This window comes from Pantherophis guttatus, chromosome 12 (assembly GCF_059756535.1).
Source record: "Pantherophis guttatus breed Tessera chromosome 12, ASM5975653v1, whole genome shotgun sequence".
Taxonomy (NCBI): domain Eukaryota; kingdom Metazoa; phylum Chordata; class Lepidosauria; order Squamata; family Colubridae; genus Pantherophis; species Pantherophis guttatus.
The window spans coordinates 21,602,253-21,628,803 of record NC_142074.1 but is presented as its reverse complement, the minus strand read 5'-3'; the positions used below and the strand labels follow the sequence as shown (position 1 = coordinate 21,628,803).

At 47.4% G+C, this 26,551-nt stretch overlaps 1 protein-coding gene across 2 annotated transcripts; it reads left to right on the top strand.

The window, feature by feature from the left end:
- The first annotated feature begins 1,340 nt into the window (after window positions 1–1,340).
- On the top strand, window positions 1,341–26,181 carry LONRF3 (LON peptidase N-terminal domain and ring finger 3). Of its 2 annotated transcripts, XM_087877703.1 has the most exons (11): window positions 1,341–2,038; window positions 8,499–8,617; window positions 10,014–10,136; window positions 16,271–16,484; window positions 17,326–17,419; window positions 18,295–18,409; window positions 19,303–19,424; window positions 20,541–20,699; window positions 21,843–22,005; window positions 23,711–23,860; window positions 25,820–26,181. In XM_087877703.1, the coding sequence occupies exons 1-11, from the start codon at window positions 1,390–1,392 to the stop codon at window positions 25,976–25,978; spliced, it is 2,067 nt and encodes a 688-aa protein (XP_087733829.1). In that variant the 5' UTR covers window positions 1,341–1,389; the 3' UTR covers window positions 25,979–26,181. The 2 variants fall into 2 exon arrangements, with proteins under 2 accessions (XP_087733829.1, XP_087733830.1); XM_087877704.1 differs by lacking the exon at window positions 10,014–10,136.
- The last annotated feature ends 370 nt before the right edge of the window (window positions 26,182–26,551 follow it).

Genomic DNA, 26,551 nt, shown 5'->3' with positions numbered 1-26,551 from the left:
GAGCCACAAACCGGCCCGGGGGGTGGGTGGGAGAAGAGCCATGTCTTTTCCACACTTTTTCCCCTTCCTCTTCCCCATCGACAGAGACCCCCTTCCCCCCCCCAAAAAAAAACTCCCTGCAGGCAGTCCTCGACTTACAACTGTTTCGTTTAGTGACAGCTCAGAGCCACAAACTAGGGGGAGGGGGGGGACATGAGCCGTATCTTTTCCACAATCCACACTTTTTCCCTTCGGGGGACGGAGACATCCCTCCCCCCCCCAAAAAAAAACCTCCCCGCAGGCAGTCCTCGACTTACAACTGTCTCGTTTAGTGACGGCTCCGAGCCCACAAACCTGGGGTGGGGGAAAAAAAAAAAAAAAACAAAAACAAAACAAGAGCCCTGTCTTTTCCACACTTTTTCCCCTTCCTCTTCCCCATCGAGGGAAGACCCCCCCCCAAAAAAAACTCCCTGCAGGCAGTCCTCGACTTACAACTGTTTTGTTTAGTGACAGCTCAGAGCCACAAACTGGGGGGGAGGGGGGGGACATGAGCCGTATCTTTTCCACAATCCACACTTTTTCCCTTCGGGGGACGGAGACATCCCTCCGCCCCCCCCCAAAAAAAACACCTCCCCGCAGGCAGTCCTCGACTTACAACTGTCTCGTTTAGTGACGGCTCCGAGCCCACAAACCTGGGGTGGGGGGGGAAAAAAAAAAAAAAAAACACCAAAACAAGAGCCCTGTCTTTTCCACACTTTTTCCCCTTCCTCTTCCCCATCGAGGGAAGACCCCCCCCCAAAAAAAACTCCCTGCAGGCAGTCCTCGACTTACAACTGTCTCGTTTAGTGACGGCTCAGAGCCACAAACTGGGGGGAGGGGGGGGGACATGAGCCGTATCTTTTCCACAATCCACACTTTTTCCCTTCGGGGGACGGAGACATCCCTCCGCCCCCCCCCAAAAAAAAAAACCTCCCCGCAGGCAGTCCTCGACTTACAACTGTCTCGTTTAGTGACGGCTCCGAGCCCACCAACCTGGGGTGGGGGAAAAAAAAAAAAAAAAAAAACCAAACCAAGAGCCCTGTCTTTCCCACACTTCTTCCCTTCTTCTTAACACCCCCCCCCCAAAAAAAAAAAAAACCCTCCCCCACCAACCAAACCCCCCTCCCCCCACTTTCCCGTGGCGCCGCCGCCGCCCCGCCTGCTCGCTTCCTTGCAACAAAAGCGCCTGTTACAAAACGCCGAGCGAAAGCGTCCGGTTTTGTAACCAGTTTCGTCGGCTCCCCCCAGCCGTCCAATAAAACCTCGCCGTCCGGAGCCCGCCAGCCAATCAGCGCCCGACCTGCCTTATATAAGCCGGGCCGCGCGGGGTGGGCGCGGAGTAGGGGGGCGTGAGAGCGAGAGGGAGCCGCGATGGGACGAGGCTCCGCAGCGGCAGCAGCGCCCCGCAGCAGCAGCAACCGACGGAGGAACCCCGACGGCCGCCTCCCGCAGCTCCGTGGCCAGCCGCCGCCTTGCAGGAGAAGCTCCCGGCTCGGCCGAAGCGGCGTGGCTGAGCTGGCATCGCGCCCGGCTGCTGCTCCTTCTTCTCCTCCTCCGGCGGCGATGCTGCACCGCTTCCCGGCTCTGGGCGAGCTGGTGGGGCGTTTGAAGCGGCGTCTGGGCACCGGAGCCGGCAGGGCTGCCTTCATCGGGACGGCCGGCCGGAGCCCTTGGGGCGTCTTGGCTTGCGGGCAATGCGGGGGTTTCCTCTGCGAGCCGGTCTCGCTGCTTTGCGGCCACACCTTTTGCAGAGAGTGCGCCGAGAAGAGGCGGGGGGCTCTCTTGAGACGCCGCGGGGCCACTGCCGGGAACCCCACCGGCCGAGCCGTTTGCAGCCTCTGCCCCGGACCTCGGATCGCTCAGTCGCGGCTCCGGGTCAACGTCATCCTCAGCCACCTGTTGGCCAAGGGCTTCCCCGAGCAGGTGCGGGCGGCCCGGCTCCGCCACGAAGGGAACGCGCTGTGCAAGGAAGGGAGGCTCCGAGCGGCGCTGGAGAAGTACGACCAAGCCCTCCGCTTGGGTGAGTCGCTTTGGGGCGCTCCCGCGCGCGCGTGTGTGTGTGTGTGTGTAAAAGATTGGGCGTTCACACGTGACGCGTGTCACCTAAAGCGTGTCGGAAGCGGGGAGGGGGGAGGGGAAAGGGTGTTTGGGGGGGCGGGTGGGAATGAGCTCCCCCGAGTGGAGTTTGGGGGTAGGGGAGGAGGAGGCCTTTGACACACCCGGGTTAACTTTCCTCCTCGTCTTGAATGCAGAAGAAAATTCAGAAAGGGATCTTGGAGGTCATCTAGTCTAACCCTGCTCAAACAGGAGACCAGTTGCCATTTCAGGCAAATGGGTGGGTGAATGACTTGAGTTGGGGGCCGGGGAAACCTTCGACATAGCCGGGTTAACTTTCTTCCTTGTTTTGAATGCAGAAGAAAATTCAGAAAGGGGGACCCTTGGAGGTCAGCTAGTCTAACCCCCCCCCCCCCCGCTTGTTCAAGCAGGAGACCCATTGCCATTTCAGACAAATAAGCTGACTTTTGTATAAAAAAGAACACCGCTTGGGTGAGTCGCTTTGGGGCTCTCCCACGTGTGTCTGTGTGTGTGTAAAAGATTGGGCGTTCACACGTGACGCGTGTCACCTAAAGCGTGTCGGAAGCGGGGAGGGGGGAGGGGAAAGGGTGTTTGGGGGCGGGTGGGAATGAGTTCCCCCGAGTGGGATTGAAGTGGAGTGGAGGAGGCCTTCGACACACCCGGGTTAACTTTCCTCCTCGTTTTGAATGCAGAAGAAAATTCAGAAAGGGGGACCCTTGGAAGTCATCTAGTCTAACCCCCGACCCGTGGCCATTTCAGACAAATAAGCTGACTTTGTATAAAAAAAAAAGAACACCGCTTGGGAGGGCGGGGGGTGGGGGGACGAAAGCCCTACTAAGCAGGTATATACAAAAGTATGACCCTATTGCTTAACACGTTGTAAGCGGCATATAAATCGAACCAATAAATAAATAAATAAATGGTGGGTGGGTGGGTGGGTGAATGACTTGAGTTGGGGGCCCGGAGAAACATTTGACACAGCCGAGTTAACTTTCCTCCTTGTTTAAATGCAGAAGAAAATTCAGAAAGGGGCCCTTGGAGGTCATCTAGTCTAACCCCCCCCCACCCGCCACCTGTTCAGGCAGGAGACCCGTTGCCATTTCAGACAAATAAGATGACTTTTGTATAAAAAAGAACACCACTTGGGGGGGGGGCGCGAAAGCCCTACTAAGCAGGTATATACAAAAGTATGAAGGCTATTGCTTAATGCATTGTAAGCCTCCCTGAGTCTCCGGAGAAGGGCGGCATATAAATCGAACCAATGAATAAATGAATAAATAAATAAATAAATAAAAGATAGATGGGTGGATGGGTGGGTGAATGACTTGAGTTGGGGGTTGGGGAAACCTTCGACACAGCCGGGTTAACTTTCCTCCTTGTTTGAATGCAGAAGAAAATTCAGAAAGGGAACCTTGGAGGTCATCTAGTCTAACCCCCCTTGCCTGCTCAGGCAGGAGACCCTCTACTGTTTCAGACAAATTGCTGGCTGGGTTTGGGATGGGGGTGCAAACCTTTCACCCCACCTGAGTTAACTCGTCCCCCTCTTTACCCCACGACTTTCCTCCTTGTTTGAATGCAGAAGAAAATTCGGAAGGGACCTTGGAGGTCTTCTAGTCCAACCTGCTTAGGCAGGAGACCCTATCCCGTTTCAGACGAACGCTTGTCCTATTTCTTCTTTAAAAACCTCCAGCGATGGAGCATTCCACAAGTTTTGGAGGCGAGCTGTTTGGTCTCCTCTGAGCTAGGGAGAAAAGGGGGCATGCTGCAATTTTTAACCCTGTCCCTTTGCCGGCAGGCAGAAATTCAACAGGTGAAAGAGGTGGGGGGGGGCTTCCCGGGGGCAACAGCTGCACCGTTTTTTTGTTTTGGGGTTTTACATGGTGGAATCCGCCTGCTTTGCTCAATCGGTTTGTTTTTTTAAGAGTAGTGGTAGCTTTCTGTTTCCTGTTTGTTAACTTTTGTTAACTTTCATTTTTGTAAGAATCGGGGAGGAAAAAGTAGGTTTAAGAACTGATGGGAGGGCGACGCTGGGTCTCTTAATTGGCGCCACTCTGACCCATCCCTGCCTAATTTCTATAATAAAAAAAAAAGGAAAAAAGTTGGCAACCTTCCATAGAATTAATTCAGTTACTCAAATATTTCCCTTTCCCCCTTCCTTACCTTTCCTTTTTCCTGTTTCCTTTCCTTTTTTTCCGCTTTCTTTCCTTCGGATTCAATTTATTGCAAATGTTATTCATCAAAAGGACTTTGCTATGTGAATTTCATTCTTTTAACTGCCAGGTCCTTCCTGCGGCTCTGCGGGGAAGTAACATATTCAGACAGCCATTCTACGCCGTATCAACTCTTGTCTGTATTGGCAACCCATGATTTGTGGCTTATTCCGTTAGCCCAACATTGTGAGTTTGCATGACCCAGGAACCCTAAGTAACTTAGATAAGATGGGTTACACATCAAGGCTTGGCTGAAACTTAGTGAGTAGCTGAGTAAAAGTGTGAAGGTAAATTAACTTCTGGAGAAGTTTTCTCCTAAACTGATCATTTATGCTACTCCTAATCAGTGTAAAAGCCTAAAAGTTATTTATGATGTATGCATAGATTGCAATGTTTGTCCCCAAGAAAACAGGCCAACAAACCAACCATTATCTTCACAGAGATTTGATTAACTATCAAGCCAGGATGGTCATCGTACTTGGTCCTTCGAAAAACCCACTTCCCCAGATCTTTCCTATTTACCCAGCTTTGATCTGTGGCTCTTAATTCAGGTTAACAAACATTCCTCAAACATCTTTTGACTTCTGTCTTCCTTGTACAATTCATATTTCTGCTTTGCACTCAGGACAACAGCAAGATAATCACCAAAAGGATATTATTAACAGAGGAGGTAGGGAAATCCTATAATCCTTCGGGACTCTGGCACAGAATAAAGTAAAACCATAGTTCAAAATTAGCCCAGGTTTTCATAGGCCTTCATTCAAGGCTTGTTGAAGAAATGCAGAACAGACCATCCAAAACTTACCCAGAAAACTACCCTGCTTCAAATACCTGAATTCAGACAGTCCTGAACTCCCAAACGTGGGGAAGACGATGTTTTCCCAACTTTTAGTGGATATTTCTGGGGCTGGACTTTGTAGGAAAAGCTTCTTTTTGAAGGACAGGAGATTGTAGCTTGTTTCTCAGGTCTCGCGCTGACCTTTGGAACGGAGCACCAGAGAAACCGCCGGGGAGATAAATCTCGGGCGATCCTGGGTTCAAACCGAATGACCTTCTCTTCCCGATAAGCCGAGATTCCATGCAGCATACTGTAGGCGTGAGCAAATCAATGCATCATTTTTTGTATAGCATCGGGTACCAGCCGAAGGAGGAGGTTGAACATTGCTACTGATTCCCCACATCTGTGAAATGGGTTTCTTCTTTCTTTGCACAGAGTTGAATACGGCAGTCCCTGCTCTCTTTAAATCAGAACCCAAAATAGGTCAGGAGGACAAGTTGGTTGCATAAGCTAGCTTGGACCGAGTGTCTTCCCCCACTTAACAGTTGTATAACTATGGATGTGGAAAGAAGTTAAGGCCTTGAGACCTCAAAAATAAACAGCAGGTCGCTGTGCCCTCATGTCCTACAACAACCTATTGTTGATTCCTCCTCCAAGGTCTCTGCTTGGCAAGCTGTTTCTTCTCCAATTGGCACATTTTCACCGGCCAAAGAATTCCCCCCCAACCTGCCCCCACCCTTCCTTTCAACTGGCCTGCAATCTGGGTTTACGATCGGGAATCCTTGGTTGGCCTTTGAGCTTGGTGGTTTTCTTGCAGACTTTATATATATATATATATATATATATATATATATATATATATATATATATATATATATATATATATATATATATATATATATATATATATGCCGCCGTTCTCCGTAGACTCAGGACTGCTTACAATGCATTATAGCAATAGCCTGCATACTTTTTATGTATATACCTGCTTATTAGGGCTTTCGGGGGCCCCCTAAGCGATACAAAGCTGGCTTATTGCCCCCACAATCCGGGTCCTCAATTTACCTACCTCGAAAGGATGGAAGGCTGAGTCAACCTTGAGCCTGGTGTGATTTGAACTCGCACTAATTGCAGGCAGCTGGCAGCTAAGTGCTAGCACCTAACAGCACTTAGTCCGCTGTACCACCGAGGCTCTTTTCTGTAACATACATAAGTGCTTACTAAACTCTATCACCTGAGTCGATTTTCCTTATACATAATAATACCATGTTTCCCCCAAAATAAGACCCTGTCTTATATATATATATATTTTGAACCCTGAAATAAGCACATGGCCTTATTGCCATGCGCTCAAAAGCCCGATTATCAGGGGATATCTTATTTGGGGGGGAAACAGGGTAGTAATAATAATAATATTATTTACTTGTACATAATGGTATTCATCCATCTTCTAATTCCTACCTCTCATATCTAACCACGGATAGAACAAATCCCGTGTTAAAAAATATTCTGCATCTTCTCTATCCTTTATCTTTAATGTTAACCTATCCTTTTCTGTCTTGCTGATGTTTTATTGCCCAAACTTCTATCTCCCTCCCAAAAAAATCTCACCAAGCTCAAAGAGCACCAAGGACCCCTCATTTCAACCTGCAAATATTCCCCCTTCTTGGATTTATTATCTATTGGATGAATGGATAAAAAGAACGGATAAGTTTGGTTGTGCCAGATTGTGGCGTTAAATACAGTTCACCCTCAACTTAGAGTTCGCTTAGTGACCGAAGTTACAACGGCACTGAAAAAAACCAATGACTTACGACCATTTTTCACACTTACAACCATGGTAGCATCCCCCAGGGTTGCATGATTTACATTTGGAGGCTTGGCAACCAAACTCACAATTTATTTTTTAAATTTTTAAAAAGTTTTTTTATTAATCATTCAAAAATTAAATTTATGACGGTTACAATGTCACCCGGGGCGGATTCTGGGATCTCCTATTAGGACTTTCCAACAAGTCCGGCGGGGACGCCAGATTCGTTGAACGACCCTGTGGCTCGTTTAACGGCTGCGGCGATTCGCTTAACAAAATGGAGCAAGAGTCCTTTCACCCCGTTTCTCAGTTAGCTACAGAAGTGTGCGCCCTCGGAGACGTCAGATTCGTTGAACGACCCTGTGGCTCGTTTAACGGCTGCGGCGATTCGCTTAACGAAATGGAGCAAGAGTCCTTTCACCCCGTTTCTCAGTTAGCTACAGAAGTGTGCGCCCTCGACTAGGTTGCACAAAATAGCGCAGGGGTTCCAAAGACTTTAGTGAGTGAGCCATTTTGTTTCAGAAGGGTAGCTAGAGAGAACAAAGGAGGGGGGGAAATATCCAGACACACAAATCTTAACGGTACTTTAAAAGAGAATTACTGGAGCTTGTCAACACCGCATTGCTGTCTTTCAGTCCATCTTCTCCAGCCAGGAATTGATCCACGATGGAAACCACGGGACTACCAATCGAATCGGGGAGGGGGTCTCGGCACAGCTTTTCAACACCACCACCCCCTCGCTCTCCGTCGTGAGATTTCTCACTCGTGACCAGAGCTTTCTGGCGTGAGCATCTACCATCAAACTCTCGGCTGTATTGCGGCAATCTAAGATGGCTACCCGTGCGGAAACGGTCAGAAATGACCTTCTCCGTCCGCCGGCCGCTCTGGTTTCCAACCTCCAGCCGAGTTGGGGGGGTGTTTTAATGATAGCAAGAAAGTTGTAAAAAAAATTCAGAGGACGACTTGGGTGGGTTTTTTTAAAAAAACGGGGTGCTTTCCAGCAAACGCCAACTTTGAATTCCCCTGGCACTTGGAAAGTGCGCCTGAAAAAAAATTGGACGGTGTGAAAATTCGGACAGTTGTCGTCTTGGCTTTTTTTTTTTTTTTTTCTGTGTGTATGTGTGAAACTTAGGTATACACAAAGAGTTTTACGATGCTTTCCCACCCTCTCTGGTGGAGCAATTGCAATATTGCTTTCCTTTTTTGTCTCTCTCTCTCTCTCTTCTCCCCCCCCCCACCCTTCCTCTTCTGGCTTCCGGGATTGTTATGGTGCTGTTTTGCTTTGGCATTTCACACATTTATGCAACCCTCAGAGTGCTTATATAAGAGAAATGGGATGGCTGAGAACAGCAGTCCCTAAGAGAAACACCAGGGTGGAGTGGAGAGAGAGAGAGAAATATAGCCAGCAAGCACTTCTGTTCATTTTTTTTTTTTTAACTTTTTTCATTTTAAATCTTCAAGAAAAAATTTCTTTTTTCCTGAATATTGCTTTTAAGGAAATATGCCCTGGAAGCTCAAAATGTAGAAACAGCCCTGAGCTGAGAACAAAATAAGAGCAAATAAGGGATATCAACCAATTTAAGTCGATGTTTCCGCTGTTTTACAGCTCCTTCTGATCATCTGCTGTATCGCAACCGGTCGCAAATCAATTCTACTTTGAAATGCTATGAGGAGGCATTGCAGGATGCAAAAATAGCCTGTGAACTCCAGCCTTATTGGGTGAAAGTGAGTATTAATCTCCCAAATTTGCCTCGTATTGTCCTTTCTATCAATTTGACAATTCCTTAAATGAAAATGCCAGGACTTGTTAAAAGGTTGGTAGGTGGTTATAATCACCATTGGAAAACAAAACAGTGGTAATGCAGGCAGTTCTCGACTTACGACCACAATGGAGGCCAAGATTTCTGTTGTTAGGTGAGTTTTGCCCCCGTTTTACGGTTGTAAATCTTTTTTTTTTCAGTGCCATCGTAACTTTGACCGGTCACTAAACGAACTGTTGTAAGTCAAGGGCTTCTAGTGGTGGATTTAACTGCACAAATAGAGAGAGAGATGACACAGACAAATAGACAGATGTAGATAGGAGAGAGAGTGAGAGATCGTAGATGATAGATAATGTAGATAGATGTAGATAGAGATGATAGATAAATGATACTGATAGATGTAGATAGAGATGATAGATATATAGATGATAGACAGATGTAGAGAGAGAGATGATAGATGTAGATAGAGATAGATGTAGAGAAAGAGAGATGATAGACATGTAGAGAGACATGATAGATAGATGATAGACCGATGTAGATAGAGATAGATTAGATGTAGAGAAAAAGAGATGATAGACAAGATGATAGACAGATGTAGAGAGAGATGATAGATGATAGACAGATGTAGAGAGAGATGATAGATAGATGATAGACAGATGTAGATAGATATAGATGATAGATGTAGAGAAAGAGATGATAGACAGATGTAGATATAGATGATAGATGTAGAGAAAGAGAGATGATAGATATAGAGAGATGATAGATCGATGATAGATGTAGATAGAGAGATGACAAATAGATGATAGACAGATGTAGAGAGAGAGATGATAGGTGATAGACAGATGATAGATAAATGCTAGATGTAGATAGAGATGATAGACAGATGACAGAGAGAGAGAGATTCCATCTTCTGTGTTATTCCTGCCTTGCAAAGCAAAAGACCGAACATCTGCACAACTTGCTGCAGTTCTTAAGCGAATCATGCCTCTTGTTAAGTGAACCTGGCTTCCCCTGTTAACTTTGCTTGTCGGAAGCTGGCTGGGAAGTTTGCAACTGATGCTCACATGACCCCAGGATGGTGCAACAGTCATAAGTATGAGTCTGTTGCCAAGCGTCTGAATTTTGACCACGAGGGGCAGGGAAATTGCTGCAGCAGTCATAAGTGTGAAAAACTGTTGTAACTTCGAATGGTCACTAAGCGAACTGTTGTGTCACTAAGCGAACTGTTGTAAGCCAAGGACTGCCTGCCCAGCTATAAAAGCAGCCCCTTTCAATGATTCTCATCGCCCACCACGCCGGTTTTTGCGTCCGCCGTCCACGGCCACACGGTGGCGATACGCTCCTATGCTCTGTTTTTTCAGGGCCACGTGAGAAAAGGCCACGCTCTTAGTCTGCTGGGCAAGACGCAGGAAGCTTTCAGCGAGTTTTTGTTGTGCCTCGTTTTGGAGGGCGAGAACCAGACAGCAAAATCCCAGGGCCCCAAGGTAAGGAGGCTGTAACGCTTCAGCTACCCTGTTTCCCCCAATATAAGACCCAACCGGAAAATAAGTCCTAGCAGGGGTGAAATGCTACCGGTTCAGCCTGGTTCGGACGAATTGGCAGCGGGTGGTTCGGATAACCGGTAGTGACGGCAGTGCATGGCTCCGCCCACCCGTTCGGTCGTCATTACTTCCTGGTTTTAACCAGAAAGTAACCTGTTTTTTACCTTCTGCACATGCGCAGAAGGCTTTGCGCAATGCGCAGAGGGTCCCCCTGCGCATGTGATGCGTATGCGCACTTCCGAACCGGTAGGGAAGGTAGGTAGATTTCACCCCTGAGTCCTAGCATGATTTTTCAAGATGCTCATAATATAAGCCCTACCCCAAAAAAATAAGTCCTAGTTAAGATTCTCATCCAGATGGATGCATTTTAAGTGCCGTATTTCCCCCAAAATAAGATCTAACCAGAAAATAAGCCCTAGCATGTTTTTTCAGGATGCTCGTAATATACAGTAAGCCCTACCCGAAAAATAAGCCCCAGATAAGATTGTCAGCCAGATGGATGCATTTAGTACCGTATTTCCCCCAAAATAAGACCTAACCAGAAAATAAGCCCTAGCATGATTTTTCAGGATGCTCGTAATAAAAGCCCTACCCGAAAAATAAGCCCCAGATAAGATTGTCAGCCAGATCATTTAGTACCGTATTTTCCCCAAAATAAGACCTAATCAGAAAATAAGCCCTATTGTGTCTTTTGGAGCAAAAATGAATATAAGACCCAGTCTTATTTTCGGGGAAACACGGATAACATGCAACCTAGGTTTATCTGCCCGTTTAAAAAAAAAAAAAAGAATAGGAATAATAGAAACCGGTTTATGAAATTGCACTGGACTTTGGCAAAAGAAAAAAAAATGTGATTTGGTACCCGCTTTATACTTCCTGCGTTATCTGCTTTGTAAAGTTGTTGGAACCAGGAACTGGTGTATAAATGAGAAATACATCATATAAAATATGATATAAATAATGAGAACAGGCAGTCCTCAGCTTACAACAAGTTTGTTTAGTAAGCGTTCAAAACTTGAAAAAAAGCGACTCACGACCGTTTGCTCGTACTTACGACCGTTGCAGCATCCCCATGCTCGCGGGGATACAGTCCTGATAGAAGTTTGCAAAACTGGAGACTGGCAAAGTTGGAATCCATCCAGTCCTACAACTAGGGGGAAGAAATCTATAGTGATAAAAGGGGAAAGATTCATCCTTATAATTGGAGACTCCCCAACTTTTTCCCCCATTCATGATTATGAACCAAAATTCCAGTGTTACTATGCTGAGTTCAACTCCCGCCATAGAAGCCAACTGGGTGTTTTTTGGGTCAATCACCAGGACACTGTGAGTTCTAGCCCCACTTTAGGCATGAAAGCTGGCTGGAGGACTTTGGGCTAATCACCAGGAGACAGTGAGTTATAGTCCTGCCTTAGCCATGAAAGCTGGCTAGGTGACTTTGGACCAATGACCAGGTGATGGTGAGTTGTAGTCCCACTTTAGGCATGAAAACTTGCTAGGTGACTTTGGGCTAATGATCAGGAGAAAGTGAGTTATAGTCCTGCCTTAGGCATGAAAGCTGGCTGGGGGACTTTGGACTAATCACCAGGAGACAGTGAGTTATAGTCCTGCCTTAGCCATGAAAGCTGGCTAGGTGACTTTGGACCAATGACCAGGTGATGGTGAGTTCTAATCCTGCCTTAGGTACGAAAAGATGGTTCGGTGATTGTGGGCCAATCACCAGAAGATTTGTGAGTTCTAATCCCGCCTTAGGCAGGGTGACTTTGGGCCGGTCCCTTCCTCTCTCAGCCCAGTCCACCTCACAGGATTGTTGTTGTGGGGAAAACAGGAAGAAGGACTATTAAGCGTACTTACCACTTTAACAAAATAATAAAGATGGAAAATAAATCCAGGACCTCTTTCCAGGAATATAATTTCCAGGTTTTGTAAAGAGATTTCTACCGAGTCATTTTGCGATAACAGAAGGGACTTATGTTATCGCCAAGAGAGAGTTAGGAGACCTTGCGGTTTTGCCGCTCATGTGCCGGGGGTGAAGCCACAACTGTGCGAAATGCCACAACAACGCAGGGACTTGAAGAGTAGTGAATCGCCTTGGACTCATCAGATAACAAAGCTGCAGAATTCGGCTTTTGCTCTTTTCACCCTGAGATAAAGGATAAAGCTTGGGAAAATAAAAGTTAGGCTTTCATAAAAACAAAGGAATTAGGGAACTACTTTCAGCTGCTGAGCGTAGACAGAGACCTCCTTGGGTCTGTAACTGGGAGACCCCAGACCAGGTTTAACATATCGTGCCAAACAATTGTGTGATGCCAGCTGCTTTGAGGTTACTGTTCCTTTCCACTAATTTTTTTTTTTTTGTAATGACAATTCTTCTCCCCTTCCTCCTCCTCTTCTTCTTCCCCTCCCCCTTTTCCTCCCCTTTCTCCCTTCCCCTTCCCCCTCCTCCCCTTCCCCTTCCTCCTCTTCTCCTCCTCCTCCTTCTCCTCCTCCTCCTCCTCTTCCTCTCCTCCTCCTCTTCTCCTTCTCCTCCTCTTCTTCTTCCCCTTCCCCTTTTCCTCCCCTTTCCCCCTCTATCTTCCTCCTCTTCTCCTCCTCTTCTTCTTCCTCTCCCCCTTTTCCTCCCCTTTCTCCCTTCCCCTTCCCCCTCCTCCCCTTCCCCTTCCTCCTCCTCCTCCTCCTCTTCCTCTCCTCCTCTTCTCCTTCTCCTCCTCTTCTTCTTCCCCTTCCCCTTTTCCTCCCCTTTCCCCCTCTATCTTCCTCCCCTTCCCCTTCCTCCTCTTCCTCTCCTCCTCCTCTTCTCTTTCTCCTCCTCCTCTCCTCCTCCTTCTCTTCTTCTTCTTCCCCTTCCCCTCTCCCTTTTCCTCCCCTTTCCCCTTCTCCCTCCTTCCCCTTCCTCCTCCTCCTCTTCTTCTTCCCCTTCCCCTTTTCCTCCTTTCCCCCTCTCCCTTCCTCCCCTTCCCCTTCCCCTTCCTCCTCTTCCTCTCCTCCTTCTCCTCCTGCTCTCCTCCTCCTCTTCCTCCTCCTCCTCTTCGTCTTCCCCTTCCCCTCTCCCTTTTCCTCCTCTTTCCCCCTTCTCCCTCCTTCCACTTCCTCCTCCTACTCCTCCTCTTCTCCTCCTCCTCCTCTTCTTCTTCCCCTTTTCCTCCCCCTTCTCCCTCCCTCTTCCTCCCCTTCCCCTTCCTCCTCCTCCTCTTCTCCTCTTCCTCCTCCCTCCTCCTCCTCCTGCCATATCCATTATCGGACATTGGCAATCCTGTTGGCGTTCCTATTTTTATCAACAGCCGCATGAAAAAGTGCTGCTGAGTTTTGTCCAAACCGGTCCCTTAGATTTTGAAGCCATGATATTCTTCTTCTGCCTGGACCTCGTTTGCCTTCAGTCTTTCCCTGGAGGATTAAGTGAAGGATGCCGTATTTTTCCAGGTGTCGCATCCCATGTCCAAAATATTCTAACTTTTTTGCTTTTTTATGGTTTTGATGATTTCCCTCTGCTTTCCCAAGAGGCTTATCCCCTCCTCCTTTCTGATTTTGTCAACCCAGCTCCTACGTAACAGCCGCCTGTAAATTCCACATTTCAAAGGCTTCTGGTCTCTTCAAGTGGCTTTCGGTCAGAGACCCAACTCTCCACTCCGTAGAGCAGGATGGAAAAGACGTAACATCTGACAAGCATCTGATTTTTCAATCTCAGGCTTATGTCGTGACTGCAGAAAAGACCTTTTCCATTTTGAAGAAGGCTGTTCGAGCTTTCTCTATCCTTTTTCGTGGACTGGCCCAAAAAAATCCCCCACCACCATTTTAGGAAGTCTCTTTTCAGAGGTCAGCATTTTCCAGGATGTATATTACCAAGAAGCTTGGAATTTTGTATTTTATAAAAGCCGGAGACAACCAACCTATGATTTTCATACCTTTGTAATTGTCTGTTACCTCTGTTTGACAGGCAGTGGTGCGTTGGGATGCCAAAACATACAATTGTGCTCGGTGCCAGTGGATTAAATTTGGGGCTGGTTTGGCGTATCTGTTGGCTAAGAAAACATTCGGTTTGGAGGCCCCGCTCTGACCTTGTGAACATCTCCTGGCATTGAGTCACAATTGTGGCTTGGCTTAACCTACATCGCAGATGCTCTGAGATCAAAGCCGGCTGACCCCCACAAACACTTGACCTACATGTGGAAATATTAGATATTTTAAGAGAGTCAGCATGTAATCAGATTGTGATGCGGTGGCCTAGAGGTGGAGCTCTCACCTCACAATCAGGAGGTTGTGAGTTCAATCCTAGGTAGAGGCGGATATTTCTCTCTCTGGGCACCATGAGAATGGATCTGCTGAACAAAACTCTGCATCGGCGACAGGGAAGGGCATCCGGCCAGCCAACACTTAGCTCCATTCAGTTGCCCAGACTCCACCCCGCAAAGGATTATGGGGTCATTAAAAGATGATGATGAACATGTTAATCAGATAATCCTCAATTTACGACCGCTCGCTTAGTGACCATTCTAAATGACACCGGACCCCCGTAAAGGGATTTGCAACCTGATTTTGAAGTTCCAACGTGGGGGCATCCCCATCCAATGTGGTCACATGACTGCATTTTATTTTATTTATTTTATTTTATTTCGAATTTATATACCGCACCTTCTCTCGAGGGACTCAGGGCGGTGTACAGCTAGCTAAAAACATACAATACAAACATTAAAAACAATTAAAAGGATATATTAATTTGGCCCCAATTTAAAATGACAAACCAGTTAAAAATATTTTTTAAAAATGTTATGTTAAGCCAGCCCGACTTGCTGGAAAAAGAAAGTTTTAAGGGCACAGCGGAAGGCACTGAGGTCTTGAATTCTCCTTATCTCTTATTTGGGTGCTTGGCAATCAGCCAGGATTTATGGTGGCTTTGCCAGAAACCAGTGTTTATTTCTGATTTCCGGCAAAAACGGCCCATAGTGACTTATGAGTCCATTTAATGACTATGGCATTTGCTTAATGACCGCTATGGGAATGGTCTGGGTGTGTGTGTTGTTGTTGTTTTTTTATGAAAACGAGTCCGTTTGTCCAACGCTGAAAAGGAGCAGCTGGTTTGCGATTCAGTAAACTCATATAAACTCTGGTGGGTAATGTTATGTAGGGATATAATAATAGGAGAATAGGTAAAATTACTAGGACATAATAATAACTTGCTGTTTTGCTTCTGTAAGAATAACTTTGCTAAGAATTGGAATTGCCTCTGCCATTCGCTTCTACCAGTAATCTAACTTCTGTTACCTGTTATCTTGTTTTTCTGTCCAACTCCATGCCTGGTGGGTATCTCAAGAAGGGGGGGTTGCTAAGCACCCAATCCCTCTGTTGCTAAGCACTTGACCCCCCCTATTCCTTGCTGCACTGCCAAAGGAAGGCATGGACCAGGGGGCCAGAATTGGGTACTAAGGAAGGTATAAAAGGACACCATACCTTCCCCTCTTCCTTACATGCATCGTATCTGTATGATCCGGATATAGTTTTCACCCAGTATTTTGTTTTGGCCAAAAAATAAAATCTGCTTCTTTTTGCAAGCCTCATCTCGAGTCTCACTCTCTTCGGCATCTCAGTGGCTCAGGGAAACTTCTGGGACCTTACAGTTAGTCAGGTGGGACATCTGGCCGTCGTGGTCTCTCCTGGTGGCACCTGGAGGACAAACTGACGGCCCCCAGGGGGAGAGCCTTCTCTGTGGGGGCACCTGCCATCTGGAACGAGCTCCCCCCCCCGGAGATACGGAGGATCCAAGACTTATGCACCTTCCGCCACGTCCGAAAAACGTTTTTATTCCAACAGGCTGGTCTGGCCTAACTCTCCTCTTTTAAATTGGGTTTTAAATGTTTTATATAAATTGGATGTTTTAAATTTGTTTCTTGAGCCCAAATTATTTAATCTGTTTTTAATAGCTTTTAACTTTTGTATGTTTTTTGTATTTTTATCTTGGCTGTTCACCGCCCTGAGTCCTCCGGGAGTAGGGCGGTATACGAATACGATAAAATAATATAATAAACGTTGCCCAGAGAAAAGTCTCAAAACAGATCCCGGACGATCCCTTCTCTTCTGTGCAGGTTGACATGGACCAGGAAAACTGTGAAGACCAGAACGTGATCAACTGTGACAACTCAGGAAGACCCCTCCCTAACCAGGAGGGAAACCTGGATGAAAATGTTGATATCTCCTCACCCGTGGAGACTGTCGCTGAGAAAGAGACACCCCAAAACAATAAACGCCAGGCTGAAGTGGCTGCGGGTTCGGATCTGCCCCCCAAAATAGCCAAAATGGGTAAGTTGTGTTAACGAAAGCAATCACACTCGGCAAAGGTCAGATCACCAGGGTGTATGTAAACCAGACCAGGAAATCTATGGAGATTCTCCATCATTTAGATCACGGGTGCTTTTCCAAAAGTTAACTGGACTTTTGGGGGGAGTTTTTCTCCCCCTTGAAAACGTTTTGCTTCTTGCCTAAGAAGCTTCTTCGGTTCGCTAAAGTTTAATGAATTTAATGTGCAATTGACAAGTATACCTCTGTTGCCCTGAAGCACCAAATGCATGTTAGAATGGTTGCATGTTAGTGTTTGCAGTTTAGACATTTCGGGGAAAATGAAGTTTGCATATATTTTTTCCTAATGATCATACTGGTCTCTTTTTCCCCTCTTTTTCCTGTCTCATTCTCTCCCTCCCTCTCTCTCTCTCTCTCTTCTCCCCTCTCTCCTCCTCTCTTTCTTCTTTTCTTTCTCTTCTCCTCTCTTCTCTTTTCTCCTCTCTCCTCTCTTTCTCTCTTCTCCCTTCTCTCTCTTTCTCCTCTTTTCTCTCTCTCTTTTCTCCTCTTTTTCTCTCCTTTCTCTCTCTTTTCTCTCTCCTCTCTCTCTCTTTTCCTGTCTTTTCTTCTCTCTCCTCTTTCTTCTCCTCTTTCTCTCTTCTCCCTTCTCTTTTTCTCTCTGTCCTCTCTTTTCTCCTCTTTCTCTCCTCTCCTCTCCCCCCCCCTCTCTCTTCTCTCTTTCTCTTCTCCTCTTTCTCCCTTCTCCTCTTCTCTCCCCCCTCTCTCTCTCCTCTTTTTCTCTCTACTCTTCTCCTCTCTTCTCTCCTCTCCCCTCTCTTCTGTCTTTCTCTCTCCTCTCTGGTAGATGAGAGCAATGAGGAAGAAGACCCCAATGCTGAAAATTGCCTCGCCTTTGATTGTGTGGATCCATCTGACATGGAGTGTTCTCTGTGCATGAGGTATCTGATGCATTTTTTTTCATGGATAGGCCAGTTCGAAAGCATTAGTCCAGTTCTAAGAGATACCACACTCGAAGAGTTGCGGTTGCATCGTCTTCGGGGTTTTTTTTTGCAATGAATAACAGAAGACCAGAGATGAAAGGGACCTTAGAGGTCATCTAGTCCAGCCCCCTGAGCAAATCAGCTGTTTTGATATGAGAGTTTGGTCTAGGCCCAAGGGAGAGGGGAACCTGGAAAATGAGGAGAATGGATTTAACTGATCCTGGAAGAAGACCAGGCTACCTTGGCCAAGCTCATCTACCACATTGCTTGTTGGCCTGAGCTCAGATGTTGTCGTGGCTTTCGTGTCTTCACACATTTGAATTTCTTTATAAGATTGTAAATCAACCATTGATAAAATACTTTGGAAGGAAGTACTTTCTTCATTTGGAAATGAAGAAAGGCTAAAGAATAAATAGAAAATACATTGAGATAGAGATATAAACAAGGTGAAAATTGTTAATACATGTACGATGAGAATAATGATGTTTAACGTTATTAGCAGACGATATTAAGAAGAAAATGGGGAATTTTATAGTGTTTAATTGTTTTAATATCCTATAACATTCAGTTTAGAGAAATAATGTGAAGAATGAATGATGTTGCAAATGGTGAAAGAAGTTGCACGGAGATGCTTGTAGCCAGACGGCACACAGATTAAAGGAAAGATAAAATGTTTTATCTTTGTGATTGAAAAATAAAAAACTTTTTATAAAAAAAAAAAAAAGATTGTAAGTCAAAAATCTGAACCACGGAAGCTGTTGTAGGATTTCTTCTGACTTCTTCCTCTGAGATTTCCCTCTCTCTCTCTCTCTCCCCCACCCCCCACCCCCCAGGCTCTTCTATGAACCTGTCACCACCCCGTGCGGACACACCTTTTGCCTAAGATGCCTTGAACGATGCCTGGATCACAACCCAGAGTGCCCCTTGTGCAAAGAAGACCTCTTAGAGGTAAATTAACATGGTTAAACTAATAGCAGTGCCTTGAGGCAGAGGGGGGCTTCAAAAATTTTAGCAAGGGGTTCTCTGCCCAGTTGCTGGTTGGGTGTGGCCATGGTGGGTATGGCCTATGGCGTTTTTGCCCTCCCCAGACTCCAGAGGCTTTTCTCAAGTCTCCAGGAGGGCGAAAACGGCCTCCCCAGGCTTTGGAGGCCCTCTGGTGGCCAGAAATGGGCCCGAACTTCCAGTAGGCCTGTTTTTCGCCCTCCCCAAGCCTCCACCCGCCCTGCACTTACCTGCATCCAAAATGGGCTGCGTGGGGACTCTTGGGAGGGGTGGGGGTGGGTGGGTGGGGCCAGCCAGGAGTGTGATTTGGGGGTTCACCACTGTGGCAAAAAATTGTAATGTCGGGTATGACTCATTCAGGGGTGGGCTTCAAAAATTTTAGCAAGGGGTTCTCGGCCCGGTTGCTGGGTGGGTGAGGTCATGGTGGGCGTGGCCTAGTCGACCTTCTGCACCACGGTGAGGGGCATTTTTGCCCTCCCCGGGCTCCGGAGGCTTTTCTTGAGCCTCCAGGAGGGCGAAAACGGCCTCCCCAGGCTCCGGAGGGCCTCTGGAGGCTGGAAATGGGCCATTTCCAGCCTTCCTGAATTTCCGGTAGGCCCATTTTTCGCCTTCTCTGAGGGTCTGCATGCGCCCTTAACTTACCTGCATCCAAAACAGGCTGCGTGGGGACTCCTGGGTGGGGCGAGGTGGGGTGGCATGGGCGGGGCCAGCCAGGAGGGTGATTTGGGGGTTCTCTGAACTGCACAGAATCTTAGCTAGAAGTTCTCCCGAACCCCTGCAAACCCACAGCAGCCCACCCCCGCATTGTTTTTCTGAAAAGTCTCTTTTCCTCAATCCAGTGCCTGGCCATGAAGAAACTTTGCAAGACGGTGTTGATGGAGGAACTGATCGCCAAGTACCTTCCGGAGGAACTCGCCGAAAGAAAAAAACTTTACGAAGAAGAGATGGCTGAATTTTCCAAGTAGGTCACCCCAGTTTTTCCATGTCCTGCAATTATGAGAAGAAGGGGGAAAAAAATATTATTTTATTTATTTTATATTAATGTGAAACCAAGATTGAATGATGGTTTCTGTCAACTGGGTTTTATTGCTGGGTCGCTTCTGACTAACCAGTTTCTTTAGTTGGCTCCATAGATTTTCAATTGGGTTAAGGTCTGGGGCAGGGGTCTGCAACCTTAAACACTCAAAGAGCCATCTGGACCCGTTTCCCACAGAAAAAAAAATCACCGGGAGCCACAAAATCTGACTGGGCGTGGTCAACTCCACATCACTCATTCCCACCTAGTCACATGACCCCCCCCAGCCACGCCTACTCATTAGGGCAGAGAACCGGTTGTTAAAAAACACTGGGAACCACAAAACCCTTTTCTCTCTTCCTCCCTCCCTCCCTCCCTCCCTCTCTCTCTCTCCCCTCCTCTCTGTATCTCTCTCTCTCCCCCTTTTCCTTTCTTCCCCCTCTCTCGCCCTCTGTATATCTCTCTCCCTGTATCTATGTCTCTTTCTCCCCATCTCCCTCCCTCCCCTCCTCTCTGTATCTCTCTCTCTCCCCCTTTTCCTTTCTTCCCCCTCTCTCGCCCTCTGTATATCTCTCTCCCTGTATCTATGTCTCTTTCTCCCCATCTTCCTCTCTCCCCTCCTCTCTGTATCTCTCTCTCTCCCCCTTTTCCTTTCTTCCCCCTCTCTCGCCCCCCCCCCGTATATCTTTCTCTCTGTATCTATGTCTCTTTCTCCCCATCTCCCTCTCTCCCCCCCCCTCTCTGTATCTCTCAGATTTCCAGGGCCAGTCGAGGAGTGACACCTGGTCTCTGGGCTATTCCCAGGCCATTCCAGCAGTGGAATATGATTATCTTCAAACTCCAAAAAAAAGTGGTGTCATTAGCCATCAACCCTCAAAAATACACTTTTCCCAAAAGGTTTCCACAATTTTGGCCATTACTGTACTTAGGGAAGAGTTTGACAAAGCTGCGAATGCACAAATATTTCATCCTTTATGAGTTATCTTTCTCTTCTGTCGTTTTTTTTTTTTTAAATAAGCAAGCGAGTGTGGTCCTTGTTTAATACAAAATTTCTCACCGCAGCTTGAATAAGAATGTCCCCATATTTGTCTGCACGATGGCCTATCCCACCGTTCCTTGCCCTCTGCATATCTTTGAGCCCTGCTACCGACTGATGGTCCGTAGATGTATGGAGACAGGAACTAGGCAGTTTGGCATGTGCATTAGAGATCCCGTCAAAGGGTAAGTAGCATATGATGAACATCAGAACAGACGCCATAAACATCTGAGGTTGGACTAGATTTCACAGTCTCCTGGTGATTGGCCCAAAGTCATCCAGCTGAAGTAGGACTAGAATTCAGGGTCTCCTGGTGATTGGCCCAAAGTCATCCAGTTGAGGTGGGACTAGAATTCAAGGTCTCCTGGTGATTGGCCCAAAGTCATCCAGCTGAGATGGGACTAGAATTCACAGTCTCCTAGTGATTGGCCCAAAGTCAGCCAGCTGAGGTGGGACTAGAATTCAAGGTCTCCTGGTGATTGGCCCAAAGTCAGCCAGCTGAGGTGGGACTAGAATTCACAGTCTCCTGATGATTGGCCCAAAGTCATCCAGCTGAGGTGGGACTAGAATTCAAGGTCTCCTGGTGATTGGCCCAAAGTCATCCAGTTGACGTGGGACTAGAATTCAGGGTCTCCTGGTGATTGGCCCAAAGTCATCCAGCTGAGGTGGGACTAGAATTCACAGTCTCCTGATGATTGGCCCAAAGTCATCCAGCTGAGGTGGGACTAGAATTCAGGGTCTGCTGGTGATTGTCCCAAAGTCATCCAGCTGAGGTGGAACTAGATCTCACAGTCTCCTGGTGATTGGCACAAAGTCATCCAGCTGACGTGGGACTAGAATTCAGGATCTCCTGGTGATTGGCCCAAAGTCAGCCAGCTGAGGTGGGACTAGAATTCAAGGTCTCCTGGTGATTGGCCCAAAGTCATCCAGCCGCCTTTCATGCATAGGGCAGAACTAGAACTCACCTTCTCCTGGTTTCTCCAGGTAGAGATTTAATTATTTAATCTGTCCTCCTCCTCATGGCAAACTCCACTCCCTTCTAGCACTGATGATGTTACTTAATTTGGTCATGAAATGTCTACAAGAAAACAAGCTCAGAGAGCACTATGGATCCCACAGTTGTCCTCCTCCTCCTCCTCCCCTCATAGGATCACCCATCTCATACCCACAGATTATTGAAGAGAGCTCACACCTAACTTAGCCAGTTGTGGCTTTTGTTTAGACAGCACTTGAATCCCGAGGCAGCGAGATGCGTGGGCTTCGCAGGAGCTTACCCAGATCCCGGATTCAACCCCTCTCCTCTTTGCTTCCGCCCTTCTGGCAAACAGGTTCGCCGATTACGGTTGCATCCTAGAGATAAGGAACGTTGAAGTCTTCACCGATGGGCGCTCCGTGGTGGATAGCATCGGCAAGAGGCGGTTTAAGGTCCTACGGCACAGCAAGTGTGACGGCTACAACACGGCGGATATCGAATACATTGAAGACAAGAAGGTGGGTCATGGCTGCGAAGGTGGAAGGGACGAGGTCCTCTCACTTAACATAGCTGTAAGAGGCACACAAATGTACACACACAACACAACACACACACACACTCCAAAGGCTTTCCTAGAGTTTTTGTCAATCCAGGAAGTCCTCGATTTAGGGCCACCATTGAGGCCAACATTTCCGTTGTCCAGTGAGACATTTGTCCGGCGACTCTTGTCCCCATTTTACGACTTTGCTTGCCACGCCTCTGAAGCGAATCCCCTGCAGTTGGTGAGTTAGTAACCCGGCTTTTTAAGTGAATCTGGCTCTCCCCCGCCCGCCCGCCCCCTCCCCCAATCGACTTTGCCGGTCAGAAGATCGCCAAAGGGGAGATCATGTGACACACAGCAACGGTCCCCTAAATGCAAACCAGTTGCCCAACCGTCTGTCTGACCCCCCCCCCCCGGGACACTGCAGCCGTCATAAGTATGAGTCGGTTTGCCAACCGTCTGAATTTTGATCCCATGACCACAGGGACACTGCAAAGGTAACTGTGGAAAAACAATTCTAAGTCCCCTTTTTTTCAGTGCCACGTTGTAACTTTGAACCGTCACTAAGCGAATTGTTGTAAATCAAGGACTACTTGTTTTTTTAAAAAATTATTATTATTTTATTATTATTATTATTCATATTTCTATGCCGTCCACTCTCCGAGGACTCTGGGCGGCTTACACCAAAGACAGTATACTAAATAGCATATTGCCCTCCAACAATCTGGGTCCTCATTTTACCCACCTCGGAAGGATGGAAGGCTGAGTCAACCTTGAGCCAGTGAGATTTGATTCGCTGATCTGCTGAACTAGCAGTCAGCTGAAGTAGCTGCAGTACTGCACTCTAACCACTGCGCCACCTCAGCTCTTCATTTATTTTGGGGGGAGGGAGTAATAACCTGTTGTGGTCCGCCAGCAGCCTGCGGAGCTGGCAGCGGACAGCGATGAGGCTGAGGAAGAATAGGGGCCAGTCCTGGAGGCTGGGGAAGGCCCGGACGAGGGCTCTGCGTCGGAGGCAGAGATGGGGCCAGGGCCATCGGGGAGTGATGTGCGGATTTTGGGGCCTCCAGAAGCTGGCAGTAGAAAGGCAGAGGAACAGGAGGAGCCTGTTCCTAGTGCACGTATGAGAAGAGCTGCCACAAGGCAGGAGCAGATAAAGCAGAGAGGACGACTCGGGAGTAAGGCCAGGAGATGATTGGCCCCACCCATAAAGCTTAAAAGACCAGCAATGGCTCTTGAGCTCTTTGCCAAAAAACAACCATTGAGAGAATTGCTTTCTTGTTTCACTGTATTCATTTCTTGTCGGCGTCTTCCTGCTTCTGAACTTTTGCCAAGAAAAGCCTTTGGCAGTTTGCCTAATTATCCCAAGGTCGGTGATAAACTGTGGAATGGTGTTTTGAAGAATTTGCTTTAATTTAGTTTGGACTACGTTGAGAATGAGTTAATTCTCAGCTGTTCTAATAAAGTCTGTTTGTTTTCAAACTGTTTGTATTTAATACTACCTACTTGGGCCTGGGTCACAACATAACCCTGGGAGGTAGGGCAGCCGAGTCCTGGCCAACCATCATTTTCCTGTTGTTGTTGTTGTTGCTGCTGTTATCATAAACATGTCTGAAAAAAAATCTTTTCCCCTGTATCTCCAGGTTCAGCTAAACCCTTGTTCTGTTTTGGGTCCGTTTTAGGTGCACGGAGATGCCTCTGAATACTTGACAATCCTCCACAGTGCCGTGTATGATCAGGCCCGCACCTGGTTCAACACTCTGAAATCTTCACTCAGAGTACGCATCATCCATCACTTCGGTCCAATGCCTGCTAAGGAACCAGACCCACAGGTACGACGAGCAAGCAAGCACAAAAAGGCATGACCCTTATTAACTCGATGTTCCGTCCCCCTTCCTCACACAGGCAAACATAATACCAAGCACGCCTGCCAATATTTTATTAGGTAAACAGATTAGAATTCCTGGCAGACCAAGGTTTTGGCAGCAAACTGCCGAATGCCTGCCAAGACAGGTTTCATTCCCATAAAGCAGAAGAGGACTTATCTTCAGTCTGTTCCAGGAGCAACAAATTATCCACGAGACAAGAGTTTAGTCAATGTTCAGTCCAAAATATATCCAAGCCGAATTTCAGAGATCACGATGTGACTTTCAGGGTTTAACTTTGTCCGTCACAAAACCTGAAGTGCAATCCCACCCACTTTTATTCCTGGTGGGGCGTGGCTCCGTGACTCAGCTCAATCTCTGGCCCTCCCACGCCTCTTCCGTTGCTGCGCACGCTTCTCCCTCTGACGCTGCCTGGGATCAAGCCAGGATTCATCATCCTTGCTCCCTATCAATTGGTGCTCCGATATGCCTTCCTCCTGGCACATCCCAGGCTGTTCCTCCTGGCCTTCGGATGAACCTGAGGCATTGCCAGAAAGGAGGGTCCTGGAGAGGGAGGCCTTGTCAGTTCCTCCCCATCACCTTCTGAGTCCTCCTCCTCTGTTAGGACAGGCTCGGGAGTCGGGGTCACAACACTCTGCTAGCCTCCTATCCTAAACTGAGAAGTGTTCTGACCCAGCTCCCCAAACACGACAAACCCTCTGAAGTTAACTCAAAGATTCCTTTATTAGGAGTGCTGGCAGCTCCGGCAAAAAGTTTCTCTCTCACCACAGGCTAATAAGTCAGTCCGGCAGGGAGATAAATAGTTGTCTGCCACATCTATTCATCTCTGCCCCCTGCCTTTTATCCCCATAGCAAGGGTGGGGCTTCGCTAGCAGCGGTGGCTCTTCCATCCCAAGGACCAGCCCATAGATTTCCACTGCTCTCCTCTCCTCTCCCTTCTGTGCATCCGCACATCAGGCTCTGGGCCCAGCTGTTCCTCCTCTTCCTCATCAGTCACCTCCAGACCTGGGAGCTGTTGACTCTCCATCTGAGGGTTGACGGACGGCCTAGGGTCCGCCTCTGTCTGTCTCTCTGCCAGCTCCATTCCCTCTTCCCCCTTGGAGCTCTCAGGTTGCCTTACTGCTGACCCTGACTCCCACACCGCCTCCTCCTCTGATTCAGCTGCTGGAGGAGCTGGCAACAAGAAGCTTTGCAAAGCCAACCTCATCCTAGCCAGGATGTCCTCTGTGCCGGGCACAGTATTAAAAATCGTAGTGGGCAACCAACAATCACAACTGAACTTCCATTGCTAAACAAAACGGTGGTTAAGTGCCCAATTTTGTGGCCCTTTTTCCCCCCCGTGATTGTTAAGCAAATCACTGCAGTTGTTAAATGAATCACACAGTCGTTAAGAGAATCCAGCTTCCCCCATTGACTCTGCTTGTCAGAACATCATGAATTGGGTGATCACGCGACTTCAGGACAACGCAACCATTATAGATAAAACACTGGTTGCAAATTGCCTTTATTTCAATCGCTTGACCATGGGGAATGCTGCAATGTTTGTAAATGTGAGGATCAGTCATAAATCACTATTTTCCGTGCCGTCGTAACTTTGAGTGGTGGCTAAGCAAATGGTTGTAAATCAAGGACCACCGGTAGCCAGTTAGGCATACCACAAGGCTGGGTAATCGGGAGATTCAGGCAGTTCAAAGATGTATCAAGATGTATCACAAGCTTAAGCTCTCTACAAGAATCTGGCCAACTAACAGGCAAGGGAAATGAGCGGGGGATAAGGAAGGAATTCAAGGTAGATCTCTTGCGGGCATGCAGAGACTCGTGACTGATGACACATTTTACCCCTCCTTCCAGCTCAGGCCAGTCATCTCCTACAGGTTTGATGCAGGTGTGCCTTTTTCATGACAGGTGAACCCCGATGGTCCCGCCTGGTGCTGGTGGATCTTGGCCGTCCTTCCTCTGGAGAACAAAGCTCAGCTTCCCTTCCTAGCGATGACTTCCTTGAAAGCCCGCCTATACGGCATCCGGAGCATTCTGACCTTCCTCTTCCTCACTCAGACAAAGTGAACAGGGTGTGAATGCCCTTGCAATCCGAGGCCTTCTCTCTCACATGCTCCTTCCAACTTGATGGTGCCCGAAGGCTGCAAACAAACTTTACTACGGAGGGCCTTAAATTCTCAGGACTCAGGACGTTCTTCCCCACCTCTTGAATGGAAAAAGAAAAAAAGCTCCTTCTCTCTTAAGCCGCAATAATCTTCCAGCTGGTCCCACTTTGGTCTGCAAAGCAGAACCAATGCTAAATGTCCGACAGGAGACATCAGTAGGGCATGCCCAAGCATGGTTGACTTGGAAGTCCCAGGGAGCACTATGAGTCTCCTCTTTCTGCCAAATTCTTTCATATATATATATTATATTATATATATTTGAATTTCCTTTTTCAGCAGCTGCCTTTCAAGCGAAGTTCCTACGTTATTCACAGAGGCGCCTGTCTATATATCGTCATAGAATTCGACAAAGCAGACACGAGTTTATATTTTCTCATGGCGTCCTTTTAGTCGGACGGGTTATTATTTAATTTAATCTTTTATTTTGGAACCGTTTCATTAAAACCAATCCAGTTAATGTGAAGCTTAAAAATAA

Bases quoted from the DNA above. Each gene is read 5' to 3' on its own strand.
- LONRF3 (XM_087877703.1), top strand. From the start codon at position 1,390: ATGGGACGAGGCTCCGCAGCGGCAGCAGCGCCCCGCAGCAGCAGCAAC. The intron at 2,039-8,498 runs GTGAGTCGCTTT...GCTGTTTTACAG, and splicing joins CGACCAAGCCCTCCGCTTGG to CTCCTTCTGATCATCTGCTG. The intron at 10,137-16,270 runs GTAAGGAGGCTG...TCTTCTGTGCAG, and splicing joins CAAAATCCCAGGGCCCCAAG to GTTGACATGGACCAGGAAAA.